At 43.4% G+C, this 26,866-nt stretch overlaps 1 protein-coding gene across 1 annotated transcript in view; it reads left to right on the forward strand.

The window, feature by feature from the left end:
- LOC126474555 (synaptotagmin-5) overlaps positions 1-26,866 on the forward strand; it is a 258,676-nt gene that overhangs the window by 95,834 nt on the left and 135,976 nt on the right. The window contains exon 3 of the mRNA XM_050102030.1: positions 18,915-19,329. Within this exon, the coding sequence (XP_049957987.1) occupies positions 18,915-19,329 (415 nt within the window). The remainder of the gene's footprint in view (positions 1-18,914; positions 19,330-26,866) is intronic.

The following is a 26,866-nucleotide window of genomic DNA, read 5'->3' on the forward strand; positions in this document are numbered from 1 at the left end:
TATTTTCGGACGCATCTGCGTTGTTGGTAGTACTATTTGTCTGTCACGAAGTGTCGTGTTGTGGTTAGTTCCACGTACCAAGTTGTGTCACTTTACTTTCCGCATTTACGGTTGTGTTATTGCTTCGGATGATTATGCGTATGCCACTCGCTACTTTCCGCACATTCAAATGTTTTGTTAATCTGCATTTAAACACATACATATATGTTTCCAATCACTTGCCATTCCCAGCGTTACTTTTTAGAGTTTTCTATAGTTTTTATGTTTTTAGGGTCTGCGGTGCTTGTCTAAAAGATGTTTATTTTGTTGGTTGACATATGTACAGTTGTTGTGTTTATTTCCACGTGGCTACTGAGGCCATTTGCAGTTTATGCTTACTAGGTGTGCTACTTACAAGTTTCCTAATGTGTGGTATTGGAATGGTTTTTTGAACAGTTTGGTCTGGATATATAACGACTGCTTCCTGTTTTTAAGGTGTGTGAATGTGTCGTTTGCTTGCCCTTTTCCTACTTTATGTGTGTTTGTGCACTATTCAGTTGTGACCTTTTTGTAGTAGATATCATGCTATGTAATGAACGACTTCAACCGCCACATTATTTTTGTTTCAAATGTGTAATTGAGTATGGTTCATTAGTAACTTGGAGAAGTTTCAGCGTTGATTTTCTCTGTACAAAGGAGCTTATGGGCGCATAGTTTCGTTTTACACTGGTGTCCCGCTGTCACAGTGTAGTTTAGATGTGTGGAGTTGTAATATATGAATTATGCATTTCGTCTAATACACTCCTGGAAATTGAAATAATAACACCGTGAATTCATTGTCCCAGGAAGGGGAAACTTTATTGACACATTCCTGGGGTCAGATACATCACATGATCACACTGACAGAACCACAGGCACATCGACACAGGCAACAGAGCATGCACAATGTCGGCACTAGTACAGTGTATATCCACCTTTCGCAGCAATGCAGGCTGCTATTCTCCCATGGAGACGATCGTAGAGATGCTGGATGTAGTCCTGTGGAACGGCTTGCCATGCCATTTCCACCTGGCGCCTCAGTTGGACCAGCGTTCGTGCTGGACGTGCAGACCGCGTGAGACGACGCTTCATCCAGTCCCAAACATGCTCAATGGGGGACAGATCCGGAGATCTTGCTGGCCAGGGTAGTTGACTTACACCTTCTAGAGCACGTTGGGTGGCACGGGATACATGCGGACGTGCATTGTCCTGTTGGAACAGCAAGTTCCCTTGCCGGTCTAGGAATGGTAGAACGATGGGTTCGATGACGGTTTGGATGTACCGTGCACTATTCAGTGTCCCCTCGACGATCACCAGTGGTGTACGGCCAGTGTAGGAGATCGCTCCCCACACCATGATGCCGGGTGTTGGCCCTGTGTGCCTCGGTCGTATGCAGTCCTGATTGTGGCGCTCACCTGCACGGCGCCAAACACGCATACGACCATCATTGGCACCAAGGCAGAAGCGACTCTCATCGCTGAAGACGACACGTCTCCATTCGACCCTCCATTCACGCCTGTCGCGACACCACTGGAGGCGGGCTGCACGATGTTGGGGCGTGAGCGGAAGACGGCCTAACGGTGTGTGGGACCGTAGCCCAGCTTCATGGAGACGGTTGCGAATGGTCCTCGCCGATACCCCAGGAGCAACAGTGTCCCTAATTTGCTGGGAAGTGGCGGTGCGGTCCCCTACGGCACTGCGTAGGATCCTACGGTCTTGGCGTGCATCCGTGCGTCGCTGCGGTCCGGTCCCAGGTCGAGGGGCACGTGCACCTTCCGCCGACCACTGGCGACAACATCGATGTACTGTGGAGACCTGACGCCCCACGTGTTGAGCAATTCGGCGGTACGTCCACCCGGCCTCCCGCATGCCCACTATACGCCCTCGCTCAAAGTCCGTCAACTGCACATACGGTTCACGTCCACGCTGTCGCGGCATGCTACCAGTGTTAAAGACTGCGATGGAGCTCCGTATGCCACGGCAAACTGGCTGACACTGACGGCGGCGGTGCACAAATGCTGCGCAGCTAGCGCCATTCGACGGCCAACACCGCGGTTCCTGGTGAGTCCGCTGAGCCGTGCGTGTGATCATTGCTTGTACAGCCCTCTCGCAGTGTCCGGAGCAAGTATGGTGGGTCTGACACACCGGTGTCAATGTGTTCTTTTTTCCATTTCCAGGAGTGTATTATTTCACAAAGATTGCCATTGGGTATGGGACGAAATGCACAACATTTCTTAGGTTAGCGAGGACATATAAAGATGCACTCAGCGTTTGTCACGTTTGTTTAGGTTATTGCCGGTGTTCACATTCTTACGGAATGTTTGGAGTTCATTGTCTTGCTCTTGTATGTTAATACGTGTGTGTTCTTGTTTTTATTCTGTTGGATTTCATATGGAAATTTTTAAGTTCATGGTCCAGTATGTGTATGTTACACACATGTGGCTACTGGGTTTACTGCATGACTTACAGGTTACTTTATAAGCTATTGTTACTTATAAATAGGGGGTTTGCCACGCGAGATGTTATTTGGCAATTGTTCGTCGATTTGTATCACTTATTTACTTTTAACCATGTGGGTACTTGTTGACGGTGGATGTTACTAATGTTGGCAACATTGTTTTATGTCCAGTAAATTTCCTGCAATTAGAAGAAACATAAGTGACTTGTCACAATTAATAAAATATTCTGGGCAATTATGCCGTGGTCTAAGGGATTTCATTTCAAAACTCGACGTTTCGTCCCCATCTACGGAGGACATTTTCAAGGGGGATCGTAGCTTTTTGAAAGTCCAGTTTACATCCTGGTTCGCTACTGAGTCATTCAATAAAGTTACGATCCCCCTTGAAAATATCTTCCGCAGGTGGGGACGAAACGTCGGGTTTGGAAGTGATATCCCTTAGACCACGGCATAATAGCCCGGAATATTTTATTAATAGTGACAATTCTGGCTGTGAAAGTTTACATTTTACAATTGGTGACTTGTTTCGTCGTTACTTTGGAGTTAATGTATTTAGACTCTTTTACTTACCCAATTTACATACACGTTTGCTATGCTAGCGTCGTGGACCTCGGGGATATGACTGGGTTGCTGAATAGTAACATCAGTGAAGCACGTGTCTATTCCTATACCAGGCTTCATACAATGTTTTACATCGGTTACGTATTAGAGATCATTAGAGTATATGTTATCATTTCGGTGGGTTTGCATTTCCAGTGCCGCTTGTTCATTAAGTTTTTGTTGCATTTGTTTACTCCAGCCATTTAGTATTATGTTATTAGTTTGTTTCGTTTCCTAGTATTCATGTATCCCATATTTGTAGATGCCCCAGTTAGGGATACATGTGACTTCGATTGCTTTGCTGGTGTAATTCGTTGTACATTTCGGGTTCCCCTCGGTTACATTACGTCAGTGGAGTATGCGAGTACTGGATTAAGGAAAAAAGAAATTAAGCAATTTAAGTTAGATCCAGAATTTAGTTTTGTATGGATAACGATATGGTTCAAATGGCTCTGAGCACTATGGGACTTAACTTCTGAGGTCATCAGTCCCCTAGAACTTAGAACTACTTAAACCTAACTAACCTAAGGACATCACACACATCCATGATCGAGGCAGGATTCGAACCTGCGACCGTAGCGGTCGCGCGGTTCCAGACTGTAGGGCCTAGAACCGCTCGGCCACTCCGGCCGGCTGGATAACGATAGTACATTTTTATTATGTGATTATATGATGTAATTTATCCCCTTTTTAGCCATAAATTTTGATTTTTGTTGTCTGTACTCTGATACTCCTCAATCATGCTATGTATGTTTGCTTCTACAGGGCCCTGAAGATGACGCTTTTCGGTGTAGAAATTGGGAACATGTTCTGAATAAATGACGTTGAATTACAATAGAGTTATTGGTTTTGATTATCATCATTGAAGTATCATATCCGGCTGCTGTTCCACAGTCCTCAATGAATTGCTAGAAAAATGTGCATCTAAACTTTCCTGGGTATGAGGCAGCATACACAGACCACAATTTACCTAGTATGTTAGTTAGTTTCATGTTTCATGGATCATTTGCAAGATAAATCGTAATGATGTGGAACGAGTTCGTTAACATTCACGTCACAAATTAATTTGTAAATATGGCTACATGGTGAACATTTATAAATTCTTTTTTTGTTTTTTAATATCATTATGATTATTAAATATACAGACGTGAGTTAGTAGCTACTACCCTTCATCTGTTATACATTAAAATAATAGAAAGTCTTCTACAGTGTAGTAGTTGTCAAAGAGAAACTTTTCAGTTTGTTTCCAAATTTTACTTTGCTCTCTATCAGATATTTTATGTCACTGGGTGAGTTACCAAAAATTTTAGTTGCAACATTGTGCACCCCTTTTTGTGATACAGAACAAGGTTAATGTGGAGTAATTAACGTAATTTTTCCTTCTGTTTTTGTGGTTTTATTCATCAGCGTTCCTTTTCAACTGCAGTGGCTTGTTTACCACAAACTTCAGGAGGAAATAAATATACTTGAAGGAGTAGTCAATCTGCCCTACTCCTTAAACGGGTGTCTACAAGCTGACAGTGGCTGTATACCAAACATTATTCTTAGAGCACGTTTTTCGGCAATGGAGACTTCCCTTCTTTAAGATGTGTTACCCCAGAACATTATTCCATACGACATTATTGAATACACACGTCATCTTCATTATTTGTCTCTCCCCAAGATTAGCAATGATTCTAATTGCAAATGTGGCCAAAATAAGTCGTTTTAGGCGTTCCAAAATGTGCTTTTTCCAATTCAAACTCTCATCAGTATGGACACCAAATAATTTTTAAGTTTCCACTCTATTTGTTTTTTCCTCGCCATGTGTTACACTTATCATTGGTATTGCATCCCTACAAGTGCAGAACAGGATATGTTGGGTCTTTTTAAAGCTGAGAATGGGACTATTCGCAGAAAACCAGTCAATGATACTTTTAAGAATCATTATTACTATTTCTTCTGTTACTTGGATTTATTACAACACTAGTGTCATCTACAAAAATAGCTAATTCTGATTGTAGTGTAATAGACAGAAGGTCGATTACATGTATGAGGAGCAATAGCGAGCCTAAGATCATGTATTGGGGAACCCAATATGTGATTTCTCCCCAGTCAGAACAATGCCCCCGATTACATTGGCTAAATTACTAAGTGTAACTTTCTGCACTCTTTTAGTTAGACATGATATTATCAATTGCTTGCCTCTACCATCAATCCCACAAAACTTCAGCTTATCTAAGAGAATATTACATTACATTAACACTTGTTCCATAGATCATGAACATGACAGTTCGTAATGATGTGGAATGTGTAAGCTGAACATAATTTTTCTTTACACAATATTTTTTTTTCCTACTTCATATTTAAAAATTTATCACAAAGATTTGTCATTTAGTAATTTGGGAGAACTACAGTTCAAACCCGTGTCCGGCCATCCTGATTTAGGTTTTCCATGATTTCACTAAATCGCTTCAGGCAAATGCCAGGATGGTTCCTTTAAAAGGGCATGGCTGACTTTCTTCCCCATCCTTCCCTAATTCGATGGGACTTATGACTCGCTGTTTTGACCCTTCTCCCAAATCAACCAACCATTCAGTAATTCTTTTACTTTGTTTATAAATGGTGGTTACTGTGATTCATACAGTCAAATGCCTTGGATAGGTCAGATAAAATACCAGTTGGCGCTATTTTGTTACCTAATGCTTGTAAAATTTGTTCAGTGAACATTGAAACGGCATTCTCAGTAGGGTAATGTTCCTGATATCCAAACTGATTTTCTGACGATATTATTTTGCACAGGTGAGATTCTATTCTAGAACGCATCACCTCCTCAAATATTTTGGAAAAAAATATCAGTAGCGAAACATCAATCCTGACACATTTCTTAAAGAGGGGTTTAGGAAAGGCGTATTTCAGTCTCTCTAAAAAAATGCCTTGAGTTAATGATTCATTACATATTTCAAGCAGACAGGTCCTATTACGTGGAAATAAATCTTTAGTACTCGGTTGGAAACAATATCAAATCCAGATGAACTTTTATTTTTGACAGAGTATATAATTTTCATAATTTCAGAAGGAGAAGTTGGTGATACGCTCATATGACTGACCTTTATGAGAGTTGCCTTTTTAAAAAAATGCTGTGATTTTCCTCTTGAACGATTTGTCCCTATACTTTCTACTATATTTAAGAAATGATTATTGAATATATTTGCAACCTGTGACTCATCATTCAGTTCACTAGTGATGTTATCCTGTTTTGTGGCTAGTTATCCTGTCTCTCGTTTCAATACATTCCACACAGTCTTAAGTCTGTGGTCAGAATTACTGATTTCTGACACTATGTGCGTGTTACTTGACTTTGTAATAAATTACCTTAGAAATTTTGAGAATTTTTTGTGGTGTTTAACCACTGCAGGATCTCTACTCATTCTTGGCAGCAGATATACTTTAACGCCTCTAGTGATCCATCGTTTTTTTCCATGTCCTTTCCACTTAATTCATGTGGAAAGCTATTTTCAAATAATGACATGGATTTATCATGAAATATATTACACATTATGTTAGCATTTGATTCATTACAAATTTCATTCCAAGTCATCTCTTGTAAACTATTCTTAAAAACATTTGTCCTGGAGTCATTAATTATTCCAACTCATTTACACTGAGGAATATGAATACTGTAAGGCACTATCTTCTTTATCCTGACTAACTGCGCTTCATGATCAGAGAGAGCATTTGTGCTGGGTAAAAAGTTGTTTTCTTACTTTATCTTCAACAAAGAAAACATTTCAGTTAGGTTCCTACTATTTTTATTCACCTATGTTAGAAAGCTAATTACTGAAGTCAAATGGCAGTATTCAAACAAGATTTCCCAATTATTTCTCCGATCAGAATCCTTTAGAAAATCTATATTGAATTCAACACACAATATTAACTGCTTGCTGCCATCTAACCTATCCACGTTGTTCCCTGCTCCACCTATTATAATAACCAGACCCTCTTTGTCAAAATTTTTGCACAAATTCGCTGTGTCCTTTGTCAACTGTCTAAGGCTAGCACTTGGCTTCACAATACTTGTGACCTGGTAACTTGTTCCTAATCTTTCCTTTACCACCTGACCTACAGCCCTCCTATGGCTGCAACCTATCAGCAAGACTCTTTCCTTCCTACCCTCTTTTGGTACCGATCTACAGTTAGTTTCTATGATAGATGTCTGCCTCTCCCTACTATGACCTACAGTTGGATGAGGCTCTTCCCGTCCTAATTTAGGTTACAAGACAAATTTATTCGATACTGTAAGCTCAAATGTGTAGATGAAGGAGTTAAAGAGCTCCCCTTCTCCCTTTGCTTGTTGCCTATATCAAGTTCCTACAGTCTTTTTCCCCTTCGACCTATTTAGCTCATATTTCGTCTTTTCTAATTCTCTCTGAAGGGCACAAAACGTTGCCTCCTGTTTAGCGATTCTTTCGTCTTTTTTGCAGTTTCATTGGAGAGCCTTGTTGAGTTGTCCATTCAGTTCTCCACTACCGTCACGCAATTGAAACTTCAACAGATAATTTACACACCTGTCTGACTATGCTAAAGCAACATCCACACTTACCAATCATTGAAACACAAATTACAGTTTAAAAATAGAATTAAACCACTATTAAACTTCACTCCACACCAGTTTTAGTTATTTACGAGTCGCAAAAATCAGGCCTAAAGGTTAGTGCTTCACATATATGATATAACGTGAAAAGTTAATTATTTCCTGTCAACAAGAACTAAGCACTCACTTAATTATAAAATCTCTTAATTAACTTATTCACAACAGACCGTAATTTTAATGTAACTTTTATGTAAGCAAACAGTATTGAAACAAACTAGTAGTGCAAAAGTTTCTAAGTCAAACAACTTAAGATTTACGCTACTTCCAGATATACGAACATAATACTAAATGGACACACACTAGTTAAACTGTTGGAAAGAAAACCAGAAGAACTAAATGGGATCCTCCAAGCACTACACGAAAACGTAAACAAAAATATGACTACAATCAGACTTTACGATCTTTTCACGTTTACTGAAATAATACGTAAAGAAAAGAGAAGCCTTTTATAGTAAGCTTAAAAACACACTAATACACTATCTAATATGTAAACAAATGGAAATGAGCGTGTGGCATTGTTGGCCGGGAGGCCCCATCTCGGGAAGTTCGGCCGCCGAGTGCAAGTCTTGTTTAAGTCAACGCTACACTGGGCGATTTGCATGCCGATGATGAGTATTAAATGATAATGAGGACAACACAACATCCAATCCACAAGCGGAGAAAATCTCCAACCCGGCCGGAAATCTAATCCGGGCCAGCTGCAATGGAGGCAAGCACGTAACCACTCAGCTAAGCAGGCGGACATGTAATTTGTACTAAACTCACTGTTATTACAATCTAAATAACTTTAATGAGAGCATAAAACCCCACATCACTTGCCTGACAGCAGGCCTGCAATAATGCTATTCCGTGTTGTGAGCCTCAACAAGTTCTTTCCGTGATTGAAATGACATATATATATAATCTGTCACATTAATAGACTCATATGTCTGTCGGGATGGTATTTTTCAATATGCCGCGCAGAGTGGCCGCGCGATTAGAGGCGCCATGTCACGTATTGCGCGGCCCCTGCCACCGGAGGTTCGAGTCCTCCCTCTACCATGGGCGATTGTGTTGTTCTTAGCGCAAGTTAATTTAAGTAGTGTGTATGTCTAGGGACCGATGACCTCAGCAGTTTCGTCCCTTGGGAATCCACACGCATTTGAACATTTGCAATACGCTATGGTACAAATCAGGACTTTGTCTTTCCCCTTGTCTTCTACAGTCAGCCATACATAATCTAAATACTGGATGCCGTAGACTACGAGGGTGAAGTAGGAAATGGCCATCCTATTACATCAGTGTACATAAACTATATTAAATAAACTATTAAATAAGTAAAGTCCAGAAAGTGAAAGTTATTAATAAAACCCATTTGAAAAAAAACTACATCTGTAATGAAATGACAGCAACCAATTGTTATTAAAACTGTTAAAATACATTTACAATCAAATGGACTGACCGTAGTGTAACAATGTCACCGCCTGGACGGTGCCGTAACGTTGCAGCACTCGCACCGGCATCGGTGCTGTGTTTACCTTCGTAGTCCTTAGCAGCAAGCGGCGAGCTCGGTGCAGCCATTTTGCCCCCACATCGATGCTGTATTCCGTCATATGCCGCTTTCCTCCAAGTCTGTCCTTGTACTTTTCACTGGCGGATCAGGTCGTCGAAAACACTGGGAAAGAAACTCCGGGGGAGTCACATTTTCAGGTTCTTGCATGTTGCATGCTTGAGTTTTAGGTTCTAAAGTATCTAGCGTAGGCCCCTTAACTGCTCTATGTAAAATGTTGAGTTTTCTTTCTGGACAATCAGTGCAGTGTTCCACCCATCCGAGTGTGCACAGTATGTTGTCTTATTACTATGAAGACTTGAATGTTCTTCAACGCTAGATATACCACGCATTTTCATTAACTTGTGTCGTCAAAGTGTGTGGGGGATTGGGTACTTTACGCGCATCCCAAAAAAATTAAAAGAAAATTCGTTAATTATTGTTTACTAATGTTACCAATGTGCTTTTTAAGGAACTACTGGTGTGTAAGTAGTGCCTATAACCTTAAAAAATCTTTTAACACACTCCTAGCAATGCCAATGCCATTTTAATACTGTGTACTACCGAGGGGCTGGAGGAGGTGGAAGGGGGGGGGGGGAGGGGTTTATGATAACTACAAAAAATTTAATTACAAATTTCGTTGATTTTGTTGGCTTCTGCTCACAACACAGATTTTAAACAGATACTGACGGATAAGTAAGGCCCCAAATTTGACCATATTGAATTCATTATGAAAAAAGATACATCTACTACTAAGACTTAAATTTTGGGTTATGTTTAAAAGAAAACTTTTTTAAAAAAGACTTCATGAAAAACAATAAATACAGTGTTAAACACTAATCTCCTCCTAATTGCTGCACACTATTCCCAGACGAGTTACACGTTTAGCTCATCTCTGTCTTCCAGACTTCGAGAAACGTCGAATCACTGAGATACTTATACCGGTAGATCGGACAGACAGTTGGCTGTACTGCTATAACTGTAGAGCAAATGATGATAAAGCGAACTAAGGACAACAATGTGCCAAGATTAGGTACGGGTACTTCCTGAAGGACTCCTCACAAGAAGATCGTAGGGCTGTTCGTCTGGCTCTGACGAACGAACGGATGACAACAGCTGAAATCTGGGCAATTTACCTTTTTTATGAAGGTCAAATATTTCCTAGGTACCAAACATGACTGCAGTGCTCCGTTCATTCATAGTCGGTTCCTTGTTAACGTCCGCCCCCGGTAGCTGAGTGGTCAGCGTGACAGAACGTCAATCCTGAAGGGCCCAGGTTCGATTCCCGGCTGCGTCGGAGATTTTCTCCTCTCAGGGACTAGGTGTTGTGTTGCCCTCATCATCATCATTTTATCCCCATCGATGTGCAAGTAGCCGAAGTGGCGTCAAATCGAAAGACTTGAACCAGGCGAACGGTCTACACGACGGGAGGCCCTAGTCACACGACATTTCATTTCACCTTGTTTACACATCGCGGAAATTTATGGCTCCAAACCAATTTGAATTACAGTACGTGCAGTGCTCTCGCTATTTCGTTGCGCGCAGTTGCAAGGTGGGCAGTCTGTGCCTGATTCTGAGTGTTTCCTGTTATAAACTAGTCTTCATACTTTTTCTCCATTTTGTGCTAATTCTGTTTATGATAATAATTGTTTATAAGCAGAAAAATGTTAAGGACTGTTTGAAATGGCAAGAAAGTTGAAACGTAAGGAGAGATTGGAGCGGCTTCATCTGATATTGATACACCAAATGAGGAAAGTAGTTATTCTGAAACGTATCAGGTTCTTGAAGAATTCAAGTGATGAACAAATAGTGCAATTTACCTTTTTTATGAAGGTCAACGAATTCCTAGTTGCCAAACAGGACTGCAGTGCTCCGTGTACTCATAGTCTGGTACCTTGTTAACACATCCGGAATGTTCAAAAATGGTTCAAATGGCTCTGAGCACTATGGGACAACTGCTGAGGTCGTTAGTCCCCTAGAACTTAGAACTAGTTAAACCTAACTAACCTAAGGACATCACAAACATCCATGCCCGAGGCAGGATTCGAACCTGCGACCGGAGCGGTCTTGCGGTTCCAGACTGCAGCGCCTTTAACCGCACGGCCACTTCGGCCGGCGCCGGAATGTTCATGGGTGTATTATCTATGGCTCCAAAGCTGTTTGAATTACAGCACGTGCAGTGCTTTCGCTATTTCGTTGCGCGCAGTTGCAAGGTGGGCAGTCTGTGCTTGATTCTGAGTGTTTCCTGTGATAAACTAGTCTTCATACTTTTTCTCTTCATACTTTTTCTCCATTTTGTGCTAATTCTGTTTATGATAATAATTGTTTATAAGCAGAAAAATGTTAAGGACTGTTTGAAATGGCAAGAAAGTTGAAACGTAAGCAGACATTGGAGGGGCTCCATCTGATATTGATTCACCAACTGAGGAAAGTAGTTATTCTGAAACGTATCAAGTTCTTGAAGAATTCAGACTCAACAATCCAGAGACCAAAGAAACGGAAAATCACACCATGCCATCCACTTATTCTCTAGAAGCGGAAAGAATTCAGTTTGAAGAGAGCAGTGATAGCAAGAAACATCTTACTCTTTTTAGGACAAAAGAATGAAGAAGGAATTTTCACTCTCAGGTGATACTGAACCCAAAATCTTGGAGCTCATAGCTAGGTTTTATTGCTAATCGTAAGAGATGTGAAAACTGTGCTATTTATAATACAGAATCAACACCTCATTCAATGTGTTCCCAATGTAAGGTGTTTGTGGCAACGAGAGAAAGAACTGTTTTTATCATTAGCATTTCACAAGAAGTAATGTTTTTCGATGACAGTACCATTGTGACCCGACGGCACTCTCAAGTCCCTTTTCGAAAAAAAAATGAAATAAAGGTCAAAATATGTTTTTCCACATTTTCGTTGTAGTAAAACAATTTCCAGTTGATCATGACGATATAACAAAATTGTGAAGTGTCAAAGTCAAAGAATAAAAATTCGAGTTGGAAAGCGTTGAGACCCAGGTGGAGAGGGAGAGGGGGGAGGCAGGTTTAAGGCCCTGATATGGGGGCAGGGGAGGGAGGGCTGACAGTGGACTGTGTTCACACACAGCGATTTATCGGACCGTAGGAGTGCCGACAGGAATGTGGCACCGAGTGCGACAAACGTAGGCTGCCGCGGGTAGGAAGAAGCGAGAGGTGCGGCTGTCGTGACGTTTTCCGTGTTCTCTCCCATCACTCGCTGGCATTCTTTTGAGCTGTCATCACTATACATGCCCCGTCCAACACAGGAAAGTAGGGCCAATCGGCTTAGTCGAAAGATCTGGCCGTTTCCAACAGGCTATACCAGGCCCCTAATTATTCTGAAGGCCGACTAGCTTACACACGGCATCATGTAGGGACTCGACATGCCATACCGGATATCACACCCGACAAAATGTGCCATTTTTAGAGGTGGCCACCGACTATGACATGGGAATTCTAAAACTTATGGATAGATGTCATACGTGTTTTAATAACGAAGGTGACCGCGTAGAGAAAAAAGTGAGTTCCGATTTTCTTTGTGGCATGTGTTTCGATACTTCTCGAATTTATGGGGAATAGTCACACAGTTGTGATTCGCCTCGAAAAAATAACGTCTTGTAATTAACTCTTTATTTGTTCGTAGGTATACGACTGCAGCCATGGAAAACGTAGAAATCCCCATTCCACAGTACCGTAACACGCCGCAAGAGCAGCAAAAACAAAAAATTGTTCAAATGGCTCTGGGCACTATGCGACTTAACTTGTGAGGTCATCAGTCGCCTAGAACTTAGAACTAATTAAACCTAACTAACCTAAAGACATCACACACATCCATGCCCGAGGTAGGATTCTAACCTGCGATCGTAGCGGTCGCTCGGCTCCAGACTGTAGCGCCTAGAACCGCACGGCCACTCCGGCCGGCAAGAGCAGCAAAAATAAAACGGCACAGCCCATCGATAAGGTGCAGTATCGTGCGCTAATTCGTTTTCGACAACAGTGGGAATGGTGCAGCTGTGTCAAATAAGGCAAAATGACTTCTTTAGCCATCTGGATTGACGTGACAGAGCTGTAATATTTCTACTGCAGCCAAAACCGAATTAGCGCACGATACTCTATCAGTGGACCCGCCCGGATAGATGCGCCCTTTACCACGCCGGTTCCGAAATTAGGGCCTGTGTGCCGACCAGCCTGGGTGTGCAATTTTAGGCGGTTTCACACATCCGACTCAGTGAATATCGGGCTGTTACCAACGTCCTGCCTCTGTTGCAAGATTAGCAAACATTTCGGAAACGTTCTCACACTTTCACATGGAATAACGCTAGACGCAGGTGGGTGGGTACACAAATTCCGTCCCAGGGGAGGGGGCGGAATACAGCAAATACTATCAAATCCAGATTAACATGCCGAACCCATGAAGATACGGGATAAGGTCAGGAAAGAGAAGAAAACTCTATTTCATGAAAAGTATGCGCCATTTTGTTTCGGATCGTTACCGGCTTGCTACGCTACTGTGACTCGAGAGTCATTACGTTTACCAGGAATGGAGACAAGCAAACAAAATATAGTTTACTTGCTGCGCCCCTCGGTGTTACCCGCGGTTGAATGGTTATTTTTTTTTTAAAAAAAAAAAGGTAAGTATTTATTCCAATCTTCTATTAGTCCATCTTCTCCACTCCCTCTCTCTGTCCACCTCCTCCATCCCCCACACTCTGTCTATCTACTCCTCTCCCTCTCTCTGTCCAACTCTTGCTCCCCCTCTCTCTGCCAATCTCCTCTTCCTCCCTCTCGTTGTTTATCTCCCCCACATTCTCATTCACTCATTCCTTTCTCTTTCCATCTCCTCCTCTTTCCTCTCCCTGTCCACTTCCAACTCTTCCCCTTCTCTGTCCAGTTCCCCCTTCTCTCCGTCCATCTCGTCCTCCCCCTCTAGACTATGTAATCGAAGGTATCCGGACACCTGGCTGAAAATGTCTTAAAAGTTCGTGGCGCCCTCCATCGGTAATACCCGAATTCAATATGGTGTTGGCCCACCCTTAGCCTAAATGACAGCTTCCAATCTCGCAGACATACGTTCAGTCAGGCGGTGAAAGGTTTCTTGGGGAATGGCAGCCCATTCTTCACGGAGTGCTGCACTGAGGAGAGGTATCGATGTCGATCGGTGAGGCGTGGCACGAATTCGGCATCCTCAAACATCCCAAAGGTGATATATAGGATTAACGTCAGGTCTCTGTACAGGCCAGTCCATAACAGGGATGTTATTATCGTGCAATCACTCCACCGCAGGCCGTGCATTATGAACAGGTGCTCGATCGTGTTGAAAGATGCAATCGCCATCCCCGAATTGCTCTTCAACAGTGGAAAGCAAGAAGGTGCTTAAAACAAAAATGTAGGCCTGTGCTGTGATAGTGCCTCGCAAAACAACAAGGGGTGCAAGACTCCTCCATGAAAAACACGCCCACACTATAACACCACCGCCTCCGAATTTTACTGTTGGCCCTACACAAGCTGGCAGATGACGTTCACCCGGCATTCGCCATACCCACATCCTGCCATCGGATCGCCACACTGTGTACCGTGATTCGTTATTCCACAAAACGTTTTTCCACTGTTCAATCCAACGTTTACGCTCCTCACACGAAGCGAGGCGTCGTTGGCATTTACCGGCGTGATGTGTGGCTTGTGAGCAGTCGCTAGACCATGAAATCCAAGTTTTCTCACCTCCCCCCTAACTGTCATAGTACTTGCAGTGGATCCTGATGTAGTTTGGAATTTCTGTGTGATGGTCTAGATATTACACATTACGACCATCTTCAATCGTCGGCGGTCTCTGTCAGTCTACAGACGAGGTCGGCCTGTACGTGTCTCTTAACGCTTCCACTTCACTATCACATAGGAAACAGTGGACCTAGGATGTTAAGGAGCGTGGAAATATGGCATACAGACCTATGACACAAGTGACACCCAATCACCTGACCACATTGGAAGTCCGTCAGTTCTGCAGAGCGCCCCATTGTGATCTCTCACGATGTCTAATGACTACTGACGTCGCTGATACGGAGTACCTGGCAGTAGGTGGCAGCACAATGCACCTAATACGAAAAACGTATGATTTTGATCACATAGTGTATCTGTCCACCTGCTCCTCCCCCCTACCTGTATCCATCTCCTCATTCTCCCTCTCCGACTACTCAACTCCTCCTCTCCCTTCTCTCTCCAAGTTATCAACCTAATCCCAATTGGAGTATTGTGGTTCTTACCGCCCCTCCCGCTCCAGTATCTCTTCCCAAATCGTAACTAATATGTTTACCAAATTTGGTTAAAATCGTTCCGGGAGCTTAGGATGAGCTTTTTATCCGTGTCTCGTGTCAAACATATTTCATACGTATTTGTATAAACCTTATCTGTATCTCTACCGAACTTCACCCTGCAGTTTCATTTTCACACAGTTCAACGTTTGTGACATTGTATCTCCTGAACTTCTTGTCGCACAATGATATAATTTTGACGGGACATTCAGCGATATATGTGGAAACCCTGAATACATTCTGCGGAAGTTTTCACAGATCTCAGTGTTTATGGCGTCATATCTGCTGAACTACGTGTCGTACAATTATATAGCTTTGGTGGTACACTCACTGGTTTTTGTGAACTCTGCCTGCAAAATCTATTGCTAGTACAGTTAGTAATAAATTAAAACATCATTTTCCATACGCGTCAGTTTTACTGATGAACAGCGAAAACATAATAAGCGATAAAATTTTTTCTTTCCTGATTTTGTGAGGATTTCCAGAGAAGAAATGTTCCTTAATGGTTTGATGTTTGTGTGTAAAGTTTGTTGCAAGTCACTAAGTGCTCTCATTCTCAAATACTGGTTGAATAAAGCATAGGTATTCGCGTCGTGGGCTCCTCTTCTTTTCCACTTCACACTGTCCCCTTTGATAGGTAGGTAAATATAATTCAAGGTACAAGCTACCTCCATTGCAAATTTTATCCAGATATGTGTAGCCCTTTCAGCATCAAGGAGTAACAAATATACTAACTCACACAGACAAACACTCATCATAAACACACTTTTGCATTTATAATACACTACTGGCCATTAAAATTGCTACACCACGACGATGACGTGCAACAGACGCGAAATTTAACCGACAGGAAGAAGGTGCTGTGATATACAAATGATTAGCTTTTCAGAGCATGCACACAAGGTTGGCGCCGGTGGCGACACCTACAACGTGTTGACATGAGGAAAGTTTCCGATCGATTTCTCATACACAAACAGCAGTTGACCGGCGTTGCCTGGTGAAACGTTGTTGTGATGCCTCGTGTAAGGAGGGGAAATGCGTACAATCACGTTTCCGACTTCGATAAAGGTCGCATTGTAGCCTATCGCGATTGCGGTTTATCGTATCGCGACATTGCTGCTCGCGTTGGTCGAGATCCTATGACTGTTGGCAGAATATGGAATCGGTGGATTCAGGAGGGTAATACGGAACGCCGTGCTGGATCCCAACGGCCTCCTATCACTAGCAGTCGAGATGACAGGCATCTTATCCGCATGGCTGTAACGGATCGTGCAGCCACGTCTCGATCCCTGAGTCAACAGATGGGGACGTTTGCAAGACAACAACCATCAGCACGAACAGTTCGACGACGTTTGCAGCAGCATGGACTATCAGCTCGGAGACCGTGGCTGCGGTTACCCTCGACGCTTCATCACAGACAGGAGCGCCTGCGATATGTACCCCACGATGAACCTGGGTGCACGAATGGCAAAACGTCATTTTTTCGGATGAATCCAGGTTCTGTTTACAGCATCATGATGGTCGCATCCGTGTTTGGCGACATCGCGGTGAACGCACATTGGAAGAGTGTATTCGTCATCGCCATACTGGCGTATCACCCGCCGTGAAGGTATGGGGTGTCATTGTTTACACGTCTCGGTCACCTCTTGTTCACATTGACGGCACTTTCAACAGTGGACTTTACATTTCAGATGTATTACGACCCGAGGCTCTACCCTTCATTGGATCCCTGCGAAACCCTACATTTCAACAGGATAATGCACGACCGCATGATGGAGGTCCTGTATGGGCCTTTCTGGATATAGAAAATGTTCGACTGCTGCCCTGTCCAGCACATTCTCCAGATCTCTCACCAACTGAAAACGTCTGGTCAATGGTGGCCGAGCAACTGCCTCGTCACAATACGCCAGTCACTACTCTTGATGAACTGTGGTATCGTGTTGAAGCTGCATGGGCAAATGAACCTGTACACGCCATCCAAGCTCTGTTCGACTCAATGCCCAGGCGTATCAAGGTCGTTATTACGGCCAGAGGTGATAATTCTGGATACTGATTTCTCAGGATCTATGTACCCAAATTACGTGAAAATGTAATCACATGTCAGTTCTAGTATAATATATCTGTCCAATGAATACCCGTTTATCATCTGCATTTCTTCTTGGTGTAGCAATTTTAACGGCCAGTAGTGTATATGAGGGGCAGCCAAAAGAAAGCCGAATACCCGCCGCAACAGGATCATGGAATGGTTACATTCAAACTAGTCACTATACGTGTTAAGACATTTATCGCACAGGGAGATGAACCGCTCAGTTTCTGGTCGTAGAACGCGGTCAGTAGCTGATGTACGCACAACCACACGCAATGTTGCACTTCCTCGTCCGAGTGAAACCGGCGCCAAAGCATGTCTTTCATCACATCGTCAAGGATGTGAAAATGACATGTCGAAAGATCCGACTGTATAGATGATGTTGCAATGTTTCCCAACCAAATCACTGAAGCGTATCCTTCGTCCGATTAGCAGTGTGGGACCGAATGTTATCGTGAAACAGAATGATTCTTTTCAATAGCATTCTGAGAGCTCCAGGGCAAAGAGCAAAGCCAACAATGGAAACATCCCACATCTTTCCCGCCAAAGAAATCCAATGTTGTTCACACAAGTTCCTGTAAGGTTATGATGACCCTCTTACTCGACTGCAGGGTCCTCTCTGCTCTTGAAGTTCCTCCAGCGTGCAACCACAATCAATCCGCTGATCTTTGAGAGCACTTTGGACAGAAAATGCGATGCGCCATAAGCTGAAAATGCCGAGGAATGTGTCGGATGGAGTCATCATGTAGCATGATAACGCCCGCCTCCACGCTGCCAATCGGAGAAATGCTACACTTCGGTGATACGGTTGGGAAACGCTGCAAAATCCTCCTCATGGCTTGGATCTTTCGCCTTTCATATCTTTGGCGACTTTGGTAAAGACATGCATGGACGTCAGTTTCAGTCGGACGCGGAAGTGGAAGAGCCGGTGCGATTGTGGATCCGCCAGTGGCCGACCACTTTCTGCCAAACAAACACTGATGGTCTCGTCTCCAGATGAGATTAATATTCCATGGTCCCGTTGTGACAGCTATTCAGTTTTCATCTGACTGCCCCTTGTGTATAAGATATAACGTTATGTTTTTCGAGGTGACGATTAAAACTTCACGCATGTCCTTAAAGCAAAAGAGTCGTTCCCCTCCTGGATTATCCTCGTATAAGCGTCGTACTACAGCAGGGTCGCCAGTTTCCGATGCCACGGCTTGCCTCGCACCGTGTCGATCAGGCTTTGTCCAGTCCTCGGGCTTGAGCGTGTGCGCTTTGCGTGTGTGGCAGAGCCAGGGGTCGCAGCGCGGCTCGAGCCCCGTGATCCGCACGCCGCTGGGCGGGCCGGACCGGTCGCCGTCGCCGGTGGGCGCGCGCGCCGCCTCGCCGTGCCCCTCGTGCCCCGGGCCCGGGCCGTCGCCCTCGCCGTCGCCGTCGCCGTCTCCGTCGCTGCAGCAGGTGCAGCCGCAGCCGCGCGCCGGCCGCTGCCTGTCGCCGCTGCTGCTGTCGGCGGGGCCCGGCACGCCGCCGCCGTCGCGAGAGCCGCCCGCCTCGCCGCTGGGCGCGCTGCAGCCCGACCTGTACGCGCGCCGCGACGGCCCGCTCTTCCTGGACGCGCGCACCCGCGGCCGCAGCCTCGGCCGCCTCCACCTGCGCCTGCACTACGACTTCGACAAGTCCGACCTGCACATACACCTCATCGAAGGTGAGTATTCGACTGCACTCCCAGTGGTTCGCTGTACTTTTATGCTACAGCCTCGCTGCTCACACATCGCCGGCAAGCCCCCTCACTTCCTATAGCCTCTTGACACGCAGCTACCGAGAATCGCTTCTCGGTGGCGTTTCCTCTGGCGAAGGATTACATATCAGTGATCTCCAAAGTGGTCTATACAGGATGTTCTGAAACTGTTCGTTTAACCCTCTAACGACGAGGTTGGGGTTGGATCCGACCCAGCGAGTCTGCTTTGTTTATAACTCCCCACTCCCTTTTCTGAGAGCGCTGTGGTTCCAGCTACACTACCAGCCAGTCGTCCCGAGAACGCCGAGGAGGCCACGTCAGTCTGGTGAGTGACCTGCAGCTACCCTCTCTGTCCGAAACCTACATTACCCGTGCCCAGGTTGGATCCAACCCCACCTTACTGTTTACGTCACACTTATTACTTTCTTTTGGGGGAGGATTCAACCCCAGATTGATGTTTATATTACAAATGGTTCAAATGGCTCTGAGCACTATGGGACTTAACAGCTATGGTCATCAGTCCCCTAGAACTTAGAACTACTTAAACCTAACTAACCTAAGGACATCACACAACACCCAGTCATCACGAGGCAGAGAAAATCCCTGACCCCGCCGGGAATCGAACCTGGGAACCCGGGCGTGGGAAGCGCGAACGCTACCGCACGACCACGAACTGCGGACGTTTATATTACATCTAAGTTTTGTTTTCTCTTCTAGTATCTTACTAAAATGGCGCATCAACTCCTTAGAACTCCTGAGGAGATATACAACGAGTTTCTCCGACAGGAGGCTGAGTCAGAGGATGGCGACAATATCGATGCAGAAAACTGTTCAGAAACTGAGGATGATGTATTATCTAATACTGATGACGAGGATGATGAGCCGGCCGGAGTGGCCGAGCGGTTAAAGGCGCTACAGTCTGGAACCGCACGACCGCTACGGTCGCAGGTTCGAATCCTGCCTCGGGCATGGATGTGTGTGATGTCCTTAGGTTAGTTAGATTTAAGTAGTTCTAAGTTCTAGGGGACTTATGACCACAGCAGTTGAGTCCCATAGTGCTCAGAGCCATTTGAACCATTTTTGAGGATGATGTATTTCATTGTGCGGCAGGAGCAGTCGAGTTTGATAATTCTCAGTCAGATGTAGATGATGAGAGAAATTTTGAGCTAGGTGAAGACTTAGAGACAATATGGACCAACAAACCCATCCATTCAAAATTTTCTAGGACACCAGCGTAAAATATTATTACTCATCTCCCTGGTCCACGTGGGAAAGCAAGGAGGGTCACTAGTGAATTGGAAATATTTTTATTATTTATATATTCGAAAATTATAGAAAAAATTGTTTTGTACACAAATCTTGGAATAGAGAAATCTAGGCAACAGTACAATACGGTGCAGTGGTTTCATTCACCAACAGAGAGCATTGAAATAAAAGGGTTGATGGACCTTCTCTTCATGAGTGGTGTCCTAAAAAATTCTATGCTCAGTGTAGATGAGATGTTCTCAGCAACCTATGGACCTCCGGTATTCCGTTGCACTATGAGCAAGAAAAGGTTTGCATTTCTTCTAGAAAACCTCTGTTTTGATGATAAAGCCACCAGAGAGGCCAGAAAAATCAATGACAAATTTGCGGCTTCCAGAGAAGTGTGGGACATGTTTGAATCTAACAGTGAAAAAAATTATGGTCCCTGAATATGTCACAGTAGATGAGACTCTACTGAGTTTTCGGGGTGCTTGTCCGTTCAAAACGTATATCCCATCGAAACCCGACAAATATGGGTTGAAAATAATGTCACTATGCGACGCAAGTACATTCTATTTTTTGCGTGGCATTCCATACACTGGCAAGGACAACAGAATAAATAGGAGACCTGGAGATTTGCCTTTACCTGCCCAGTATGTTTTGCGCCTGACGGAATCTATCAGGGGTTCTAATAGAAACATTACAGCGGACAATTGTTTCTCCTCAATGGAGGTGACTGGCGCCCTCCTCCAAAAGAAACTCACATTTATAGGTACATTGACAAGGAACAAACCCCAAATACCACCACCAATGCTGCTTTCCGCTCCAGTTGGCTCTTCAACATTTATGTATCAGGACGACAAAACTTTGGTGTCATTTACCCCAAAGAAAAATTAAAAAGTTTTACTGATATCGTCTATGCACTTCTCTGGAGAGATAAATGAAAAATCAAATAAGCCTGACATTGTGGAGTTCTACAATCTAACTAAAGGAGGGGTCGATGTATTAGATATGTTTTGCCCCAGCAGGACCACAAAAAGAAAAGCGAGAAGATGGCCCATGCAGTACTTTTATGCTATTTTAGGCATCGCTGCCATAAATAGTTTTATCATTTACAAAAGCAATAGCAAAATGGACAGCTTTTCAAATGACGCGAGAATATCATTTCCCAAAAATCTTGCGCTCGCTTTGACAAAACCTCTTATGGAAAAGAGGTTGAATAACACACATCTTCCCCGTGAGCTCCGTTCGTCTATAGGAAAACATTTAGAAAAAGAACCAATCGAACTAGACAAGCCTACCCAAGCACAGCCACTAAAGAAAAGAAGATATGATTTTTGTGACAGATCAAAATATAGGACGTGGAATGCTTTTTGTAGTAAGTGTAATCATTCTATACGTGGGGAGCATAAAGTTATTATATGTTCTGGCTGTAAAGAAACTGAGATGTGATAAATTGTGCCAAATATGTATTTTCAGGGCTGTATGTGATCGTTTACAGGATAACATTATACATTTATTATTTGTTCCTATTACATTATGCGTACAAAGGCATTTATTATTGAGAACTTTATATTTCGAAACTGCTGACACTATAATTATTTTCTACAATTAGTAAGAGATGTTTCTCATTTAGTTCCTATCTTTAGAATTTCTAAAGCACTCAAGTTCCTGGTTGATGACTGAATCTATTGATTTTTACTATGTTTTCAATAATTTTATAGAGAATATTTCTATTAAGGTATTTTTTTGTAATCAAGTTCCTATTTTTTTCAAAGTACTTTATATTCTTACTTATTGACTATAAAAATAAAAAACTTGTTGTTATAACAAATATTATATGTGTTTAATATTGATAATAAAACTTTTTCCCATTATTCATTTTTTATTTTACCCCGAAAAATCGATATTTGGAGCGTTGGGTCTGATCCATCCCCACCTTACCGTTTATCTCAGGAAATTTCACCTTACCGTTAGAGGGTTAAATTAATGCGGACGCTAGAGAACAGCCGCGCGGGGTAGCCGTGCGGTCTTGGGCGCCCTGTCACGGTTCGCGCGGCTGCCCCGTCGGAGGTTCGAGTTCTCCTTCGGGCATGGATGTGTGTGTTGTCTTTAGCGTAAGTTAGTTGAAGTTATATTATGTAGTGTGTAAGCTTAGGGACCGATGACCTCAGCAGTTTGGTCCCATAGGACTTACCACAAATTTCTAGATTTTTTTCTAACTTCTGCTAGAGAAAATCAAAACAAATATATATAAAGTCCGCTAACACTTTCAATTATTTATTACACAAGAACTAAACATTGTACAGACCCGTTGGATTACAGGCCTATATCACTAACGTCGACTTGCAGTAGGGTTTTGGAACATATACTGTATTCGAACATTATGAAGTGCCTCGAAGAAAACACACATAGTCAGCACGGTTGCAGAAAATATCGTTCATGTGAAACACAACTAGCTCTTTATACTCATGAAGTAATAAGAGCTATCGACAAGGGATTTCAATTTGATTCCATATTTTTAGATTTCCAGAAGGTTTTCGACACCGTTCCTCACAAGCGTCCTCTAACCAAACTGCGTGCCTACGGAGTAACGCCGCAGTTGTGCGACTGGATTCGTGATTTCCTGTCAGAAACAAAAATCGAAAAATGTTCAAATGTGTGTGAAATCTTTGGGACTTGACTGCTAAGGTCATCAGTCCCAAAGCTTACACACTACTTCACCTAAATTATCCAAAGGACAAACACACACACCCATGCCCAAGGGAGGACACGAACCTCCGCCGGGAACAGCAGCACAGCCTGTCAGAAACGTCACAGTTCGTAGTAATAGACAGAAAGTCATCAAGTAAAACAAAAGTAATATCCGACGTTCCCCAAGGAAGTGTTATAGGTTTTCTATTGCTCCTGATCTATATTAACGGCACAGGAGACAATCTGAGTAGCCGTCTTAGATTGATTGCAGATGATGCTGTCATTTACCGTCTTGTAAAGTCATCAGATAATCAAAACGATTTGCAAAATGATTTAGATATCTGTATGGTGCGATAAGTGGCAGTTGACCCTGAATAAGGAAAAGTGTGAAGTTACTCACGTGAGTACTAAAAGAAATCAGCTAAATTTCGATTAAGCGATAAGTCACTCAAGTCTGAAGGCCGTAAATTCAACTAAATACGAGAGTATTTCGGAAAGTAAAGATACACCGTGAGCCAGAGGAACAGAAGAGTTTTGGCGAGGAAGTTGGTAACACTGGTGTTAACCTTGAACCGTTAGCTTCCTCCTCGCTGTCGTTCGGCAGTTGAACGTTGCTTCTGGTTGGAGAAGGTCGTGTTTAAAATGGCTGCGCCGATTCAAAATCCCGCCAAATGCGAAGTGCGCTCCGTTACACGTTTTCTTCATGCAAAAGGTCAGCGACCAGCGGATATTCACAAAGAAATTATTTCTGTTTTTGGGAACATTATGAATCGACAAAATGTAACGAAATGGTGTCGTCATTTCTCTGAAGGTAGGACCGATATTCATGACGAACAAAGAACAGGTCGGCCATCTGTGATCTTTGATGCCCTTGTTTGGAGAACGGAGGAAGCAATTCATGCAAATAGACATCTCACATTGAAAGAATTGCATCATATACAGGACGTGTTAATGACAACTCTTTATGACGTTGTGACTGTCAGGGTACAGGAATTTGTGTGCGCGCTGGGTTTCCAAAACTGTTAACGGAAGAACACAAAAAGATAAGGATGGGCTTTGAACTCGACTTCCTCACACACTATTCTGAAGCAGGTTATGAGTTCCTTGATCACATTGTGGCAGGTGACGAGACGTGGGTTTATCACCATACACCTGAATTCAAGCAGCAATCAATGCAATGGCGCCATTTGAATTCGCCAAAAGCCAAGAAATGCAAAACGTCGATTTCAGCGAAGAAAATCATGGCTTCTGTTTTTTGGGACAGACAAGGCATTCTTCTGTTGAAATTTATGCCTCCTGGAACGACAATTAATTCTGTGGAGTCCGCTTGCTTCATGACAACACTCAGCCTCACACAGCGCTCGTAACCAAAGCACTACTCAAACAATTCAAATGGGACATATTGGACCATCCGCCATACAGCCAGGACCTTGCGCCCACCGACTTCCATGTCTTCCGTTACCTGAAGTCACATCCTGGTGGAAAATCATTCCATGACGATGAAGAGATCAAAGATGAAGTTGAAATGTGGTTCTGACAACAGGCGGCAACCTTCTATGACTGTGGGATACACCGACTTAACAAATGTTTGGACATCGGGGGTGATTATGTCGAGAAATAACGAATAATCCAGTTAATAAGATGTAACTTACGTTTTCTAAATAAATGTCCTATTTAAGGACTGCGAGCCATTGTATCTCTACGTTTCGAAATGCCCTCGTATTTAGGGATTACAATTAGAAATAGCCTAAATTGGCATGATCACAAAGACAATATTGTGAGTAGTGCAAACCAAAGACTGCGATTCATTGACAGAACACTTAGAAGGTGCAACAGGTCTACTGAAGAGACTGCTTACACCACACTTGTCCGCCCTACTCTGGAGTACTGCTGTGTGATGTGGGATCAGCATCAGGTGGGACTGACGGATGGTCGGTTTGTATTATCGCGAAATAGGGGAGATAGTGTCACAGACATGATACGTGAATTGCAGTGGCAATCATTAAAACAAAGGCGTTTTTCGTTGCGTCGGGATCTTCTCATGAAATTTCAATCACCAGTTTTCTCTTCCGATTGCGAAAACATTCTGTTGGCACCCACCTAAATAGGGAGAAACGATCATCACGATAAAATAAGAGAAATCAGAGCTCGCACAGAAAAAATTAAGTGCTCGTTTTTCGCTCGTGCCGTTCGGTATTGGAACGTTAGAGAGACAGCTTGAAGGTGGTTCATTTTATTGTGAATAACAGAGTAATCACGAAGATGTAGATGTCATACATATTGCAGTTTGAAGAGAAACTCTGAAAGCTTTTTTACAAACATTCGATATGCGAAGCATGAGTGACCCGGCAAACGCCAATACGGTAATCGAATTCTTGCCATAACCGAGCCAGCATGGCATCGTCGACTGTGGCAGTCGCTTCCCGTATTCTCTCCTGGAGCTCTGCTACATCACGTGGTAGAGGCGGTACATAAACCAGATCTTTAATGGGTCCCCACAGAAAAAAGTCACACGGAGTGAGATCTGGTGATTGGGGAGACCATTTAATGAAACAGCTGTCCCCTTCTGTAACACGGCCGATCCATCGATGCGGCGGCTCCGTGTTCAGGTACCCATGAACTTCACGATGAAAATGGGGTGGAGCCCCATCCTGCTACAAGATGAACAGAGAGTTCGATTGCATTTGAGGCGTCAGCCATTGCTGCAAGATGTCCAAGTAGGAATATCCAGCGATAGTGTTCTCGGCGAAGAAGAATGGCCCATACAGTTTTCGATGTGACAAGGCACAAAAAAGATCTACCTTTGAGGAATCATGCTCAGATTCAGTACATTCGTGTGGATGCTTTGTACCCCAGATTTGATAATTATGCCCGTTCACTTTCCCATTAGTGTAAAAGTGGCTTCGTCGCTAAAAATTAAGCGATCAACAATGCCATTCCCATCCTCATTCAATGGCAACTGCGAACAAAACTCAAAACGCTTGTCTTTGTCGTCGTCATTGAGCTTCTGCACTAGCTCCAATTTGAATGGTTTCAGACAGCTTCTGTCGCAGGACTTTCCACACTGTCATTGGAGCCATTTCGAGTTCACGGGATGCACGACGAACCGATTTCTTTGGACTCCTTACGACTGTCTCTCGTACGCGCTCCACATTCACTTCACTCACACTGGGATGTCCGCCTCTCTTTGCCGGGCACAAGCAACCCGTCGCAACGAATTTGTTGTTGGCGTCTTACCGTACTTGCTTCTAAACATCCGCTGAAGAGCTGTAGCACACTTGTTTTTGTCGAACTCCAACACACAGAAAGCTCGATCCGCACCTGAACTCGCTCTGACTATCGGCAAATTATCAAACTACGCTGTGGCGGTATATATGGAAAAAAAACTTTCAGGGTTTCTCTTCAAAATGCCATATGTATGATATCTGTACAATGTTTGGTTCTTGTGCAATAAATAATTGAAAGTGTTCCCGGACTTAATGTACACCCTGTATTTCGATAAGGAACACATATTATTCGTTCAAATTAATGCGGGTGATAGAGAACATCACAACAAGTATATTTC

The sequence above is a fragment of the Schistocerca serialis genome, chromosome 4 (assembly GCF_023864345.2).
Source record: "Schistocerca serialis cubense isolate TAMUIC-IGC-003099 chromosome 4, iqSchSeri2.2, whole genome shotgun sequence".
Lineage (NCBI taxonomy): Eukaryota > Metazoa > Arthropoda > Insecta > Orthoptera > Acrididae > Schistocerca > Schistocerca serialis.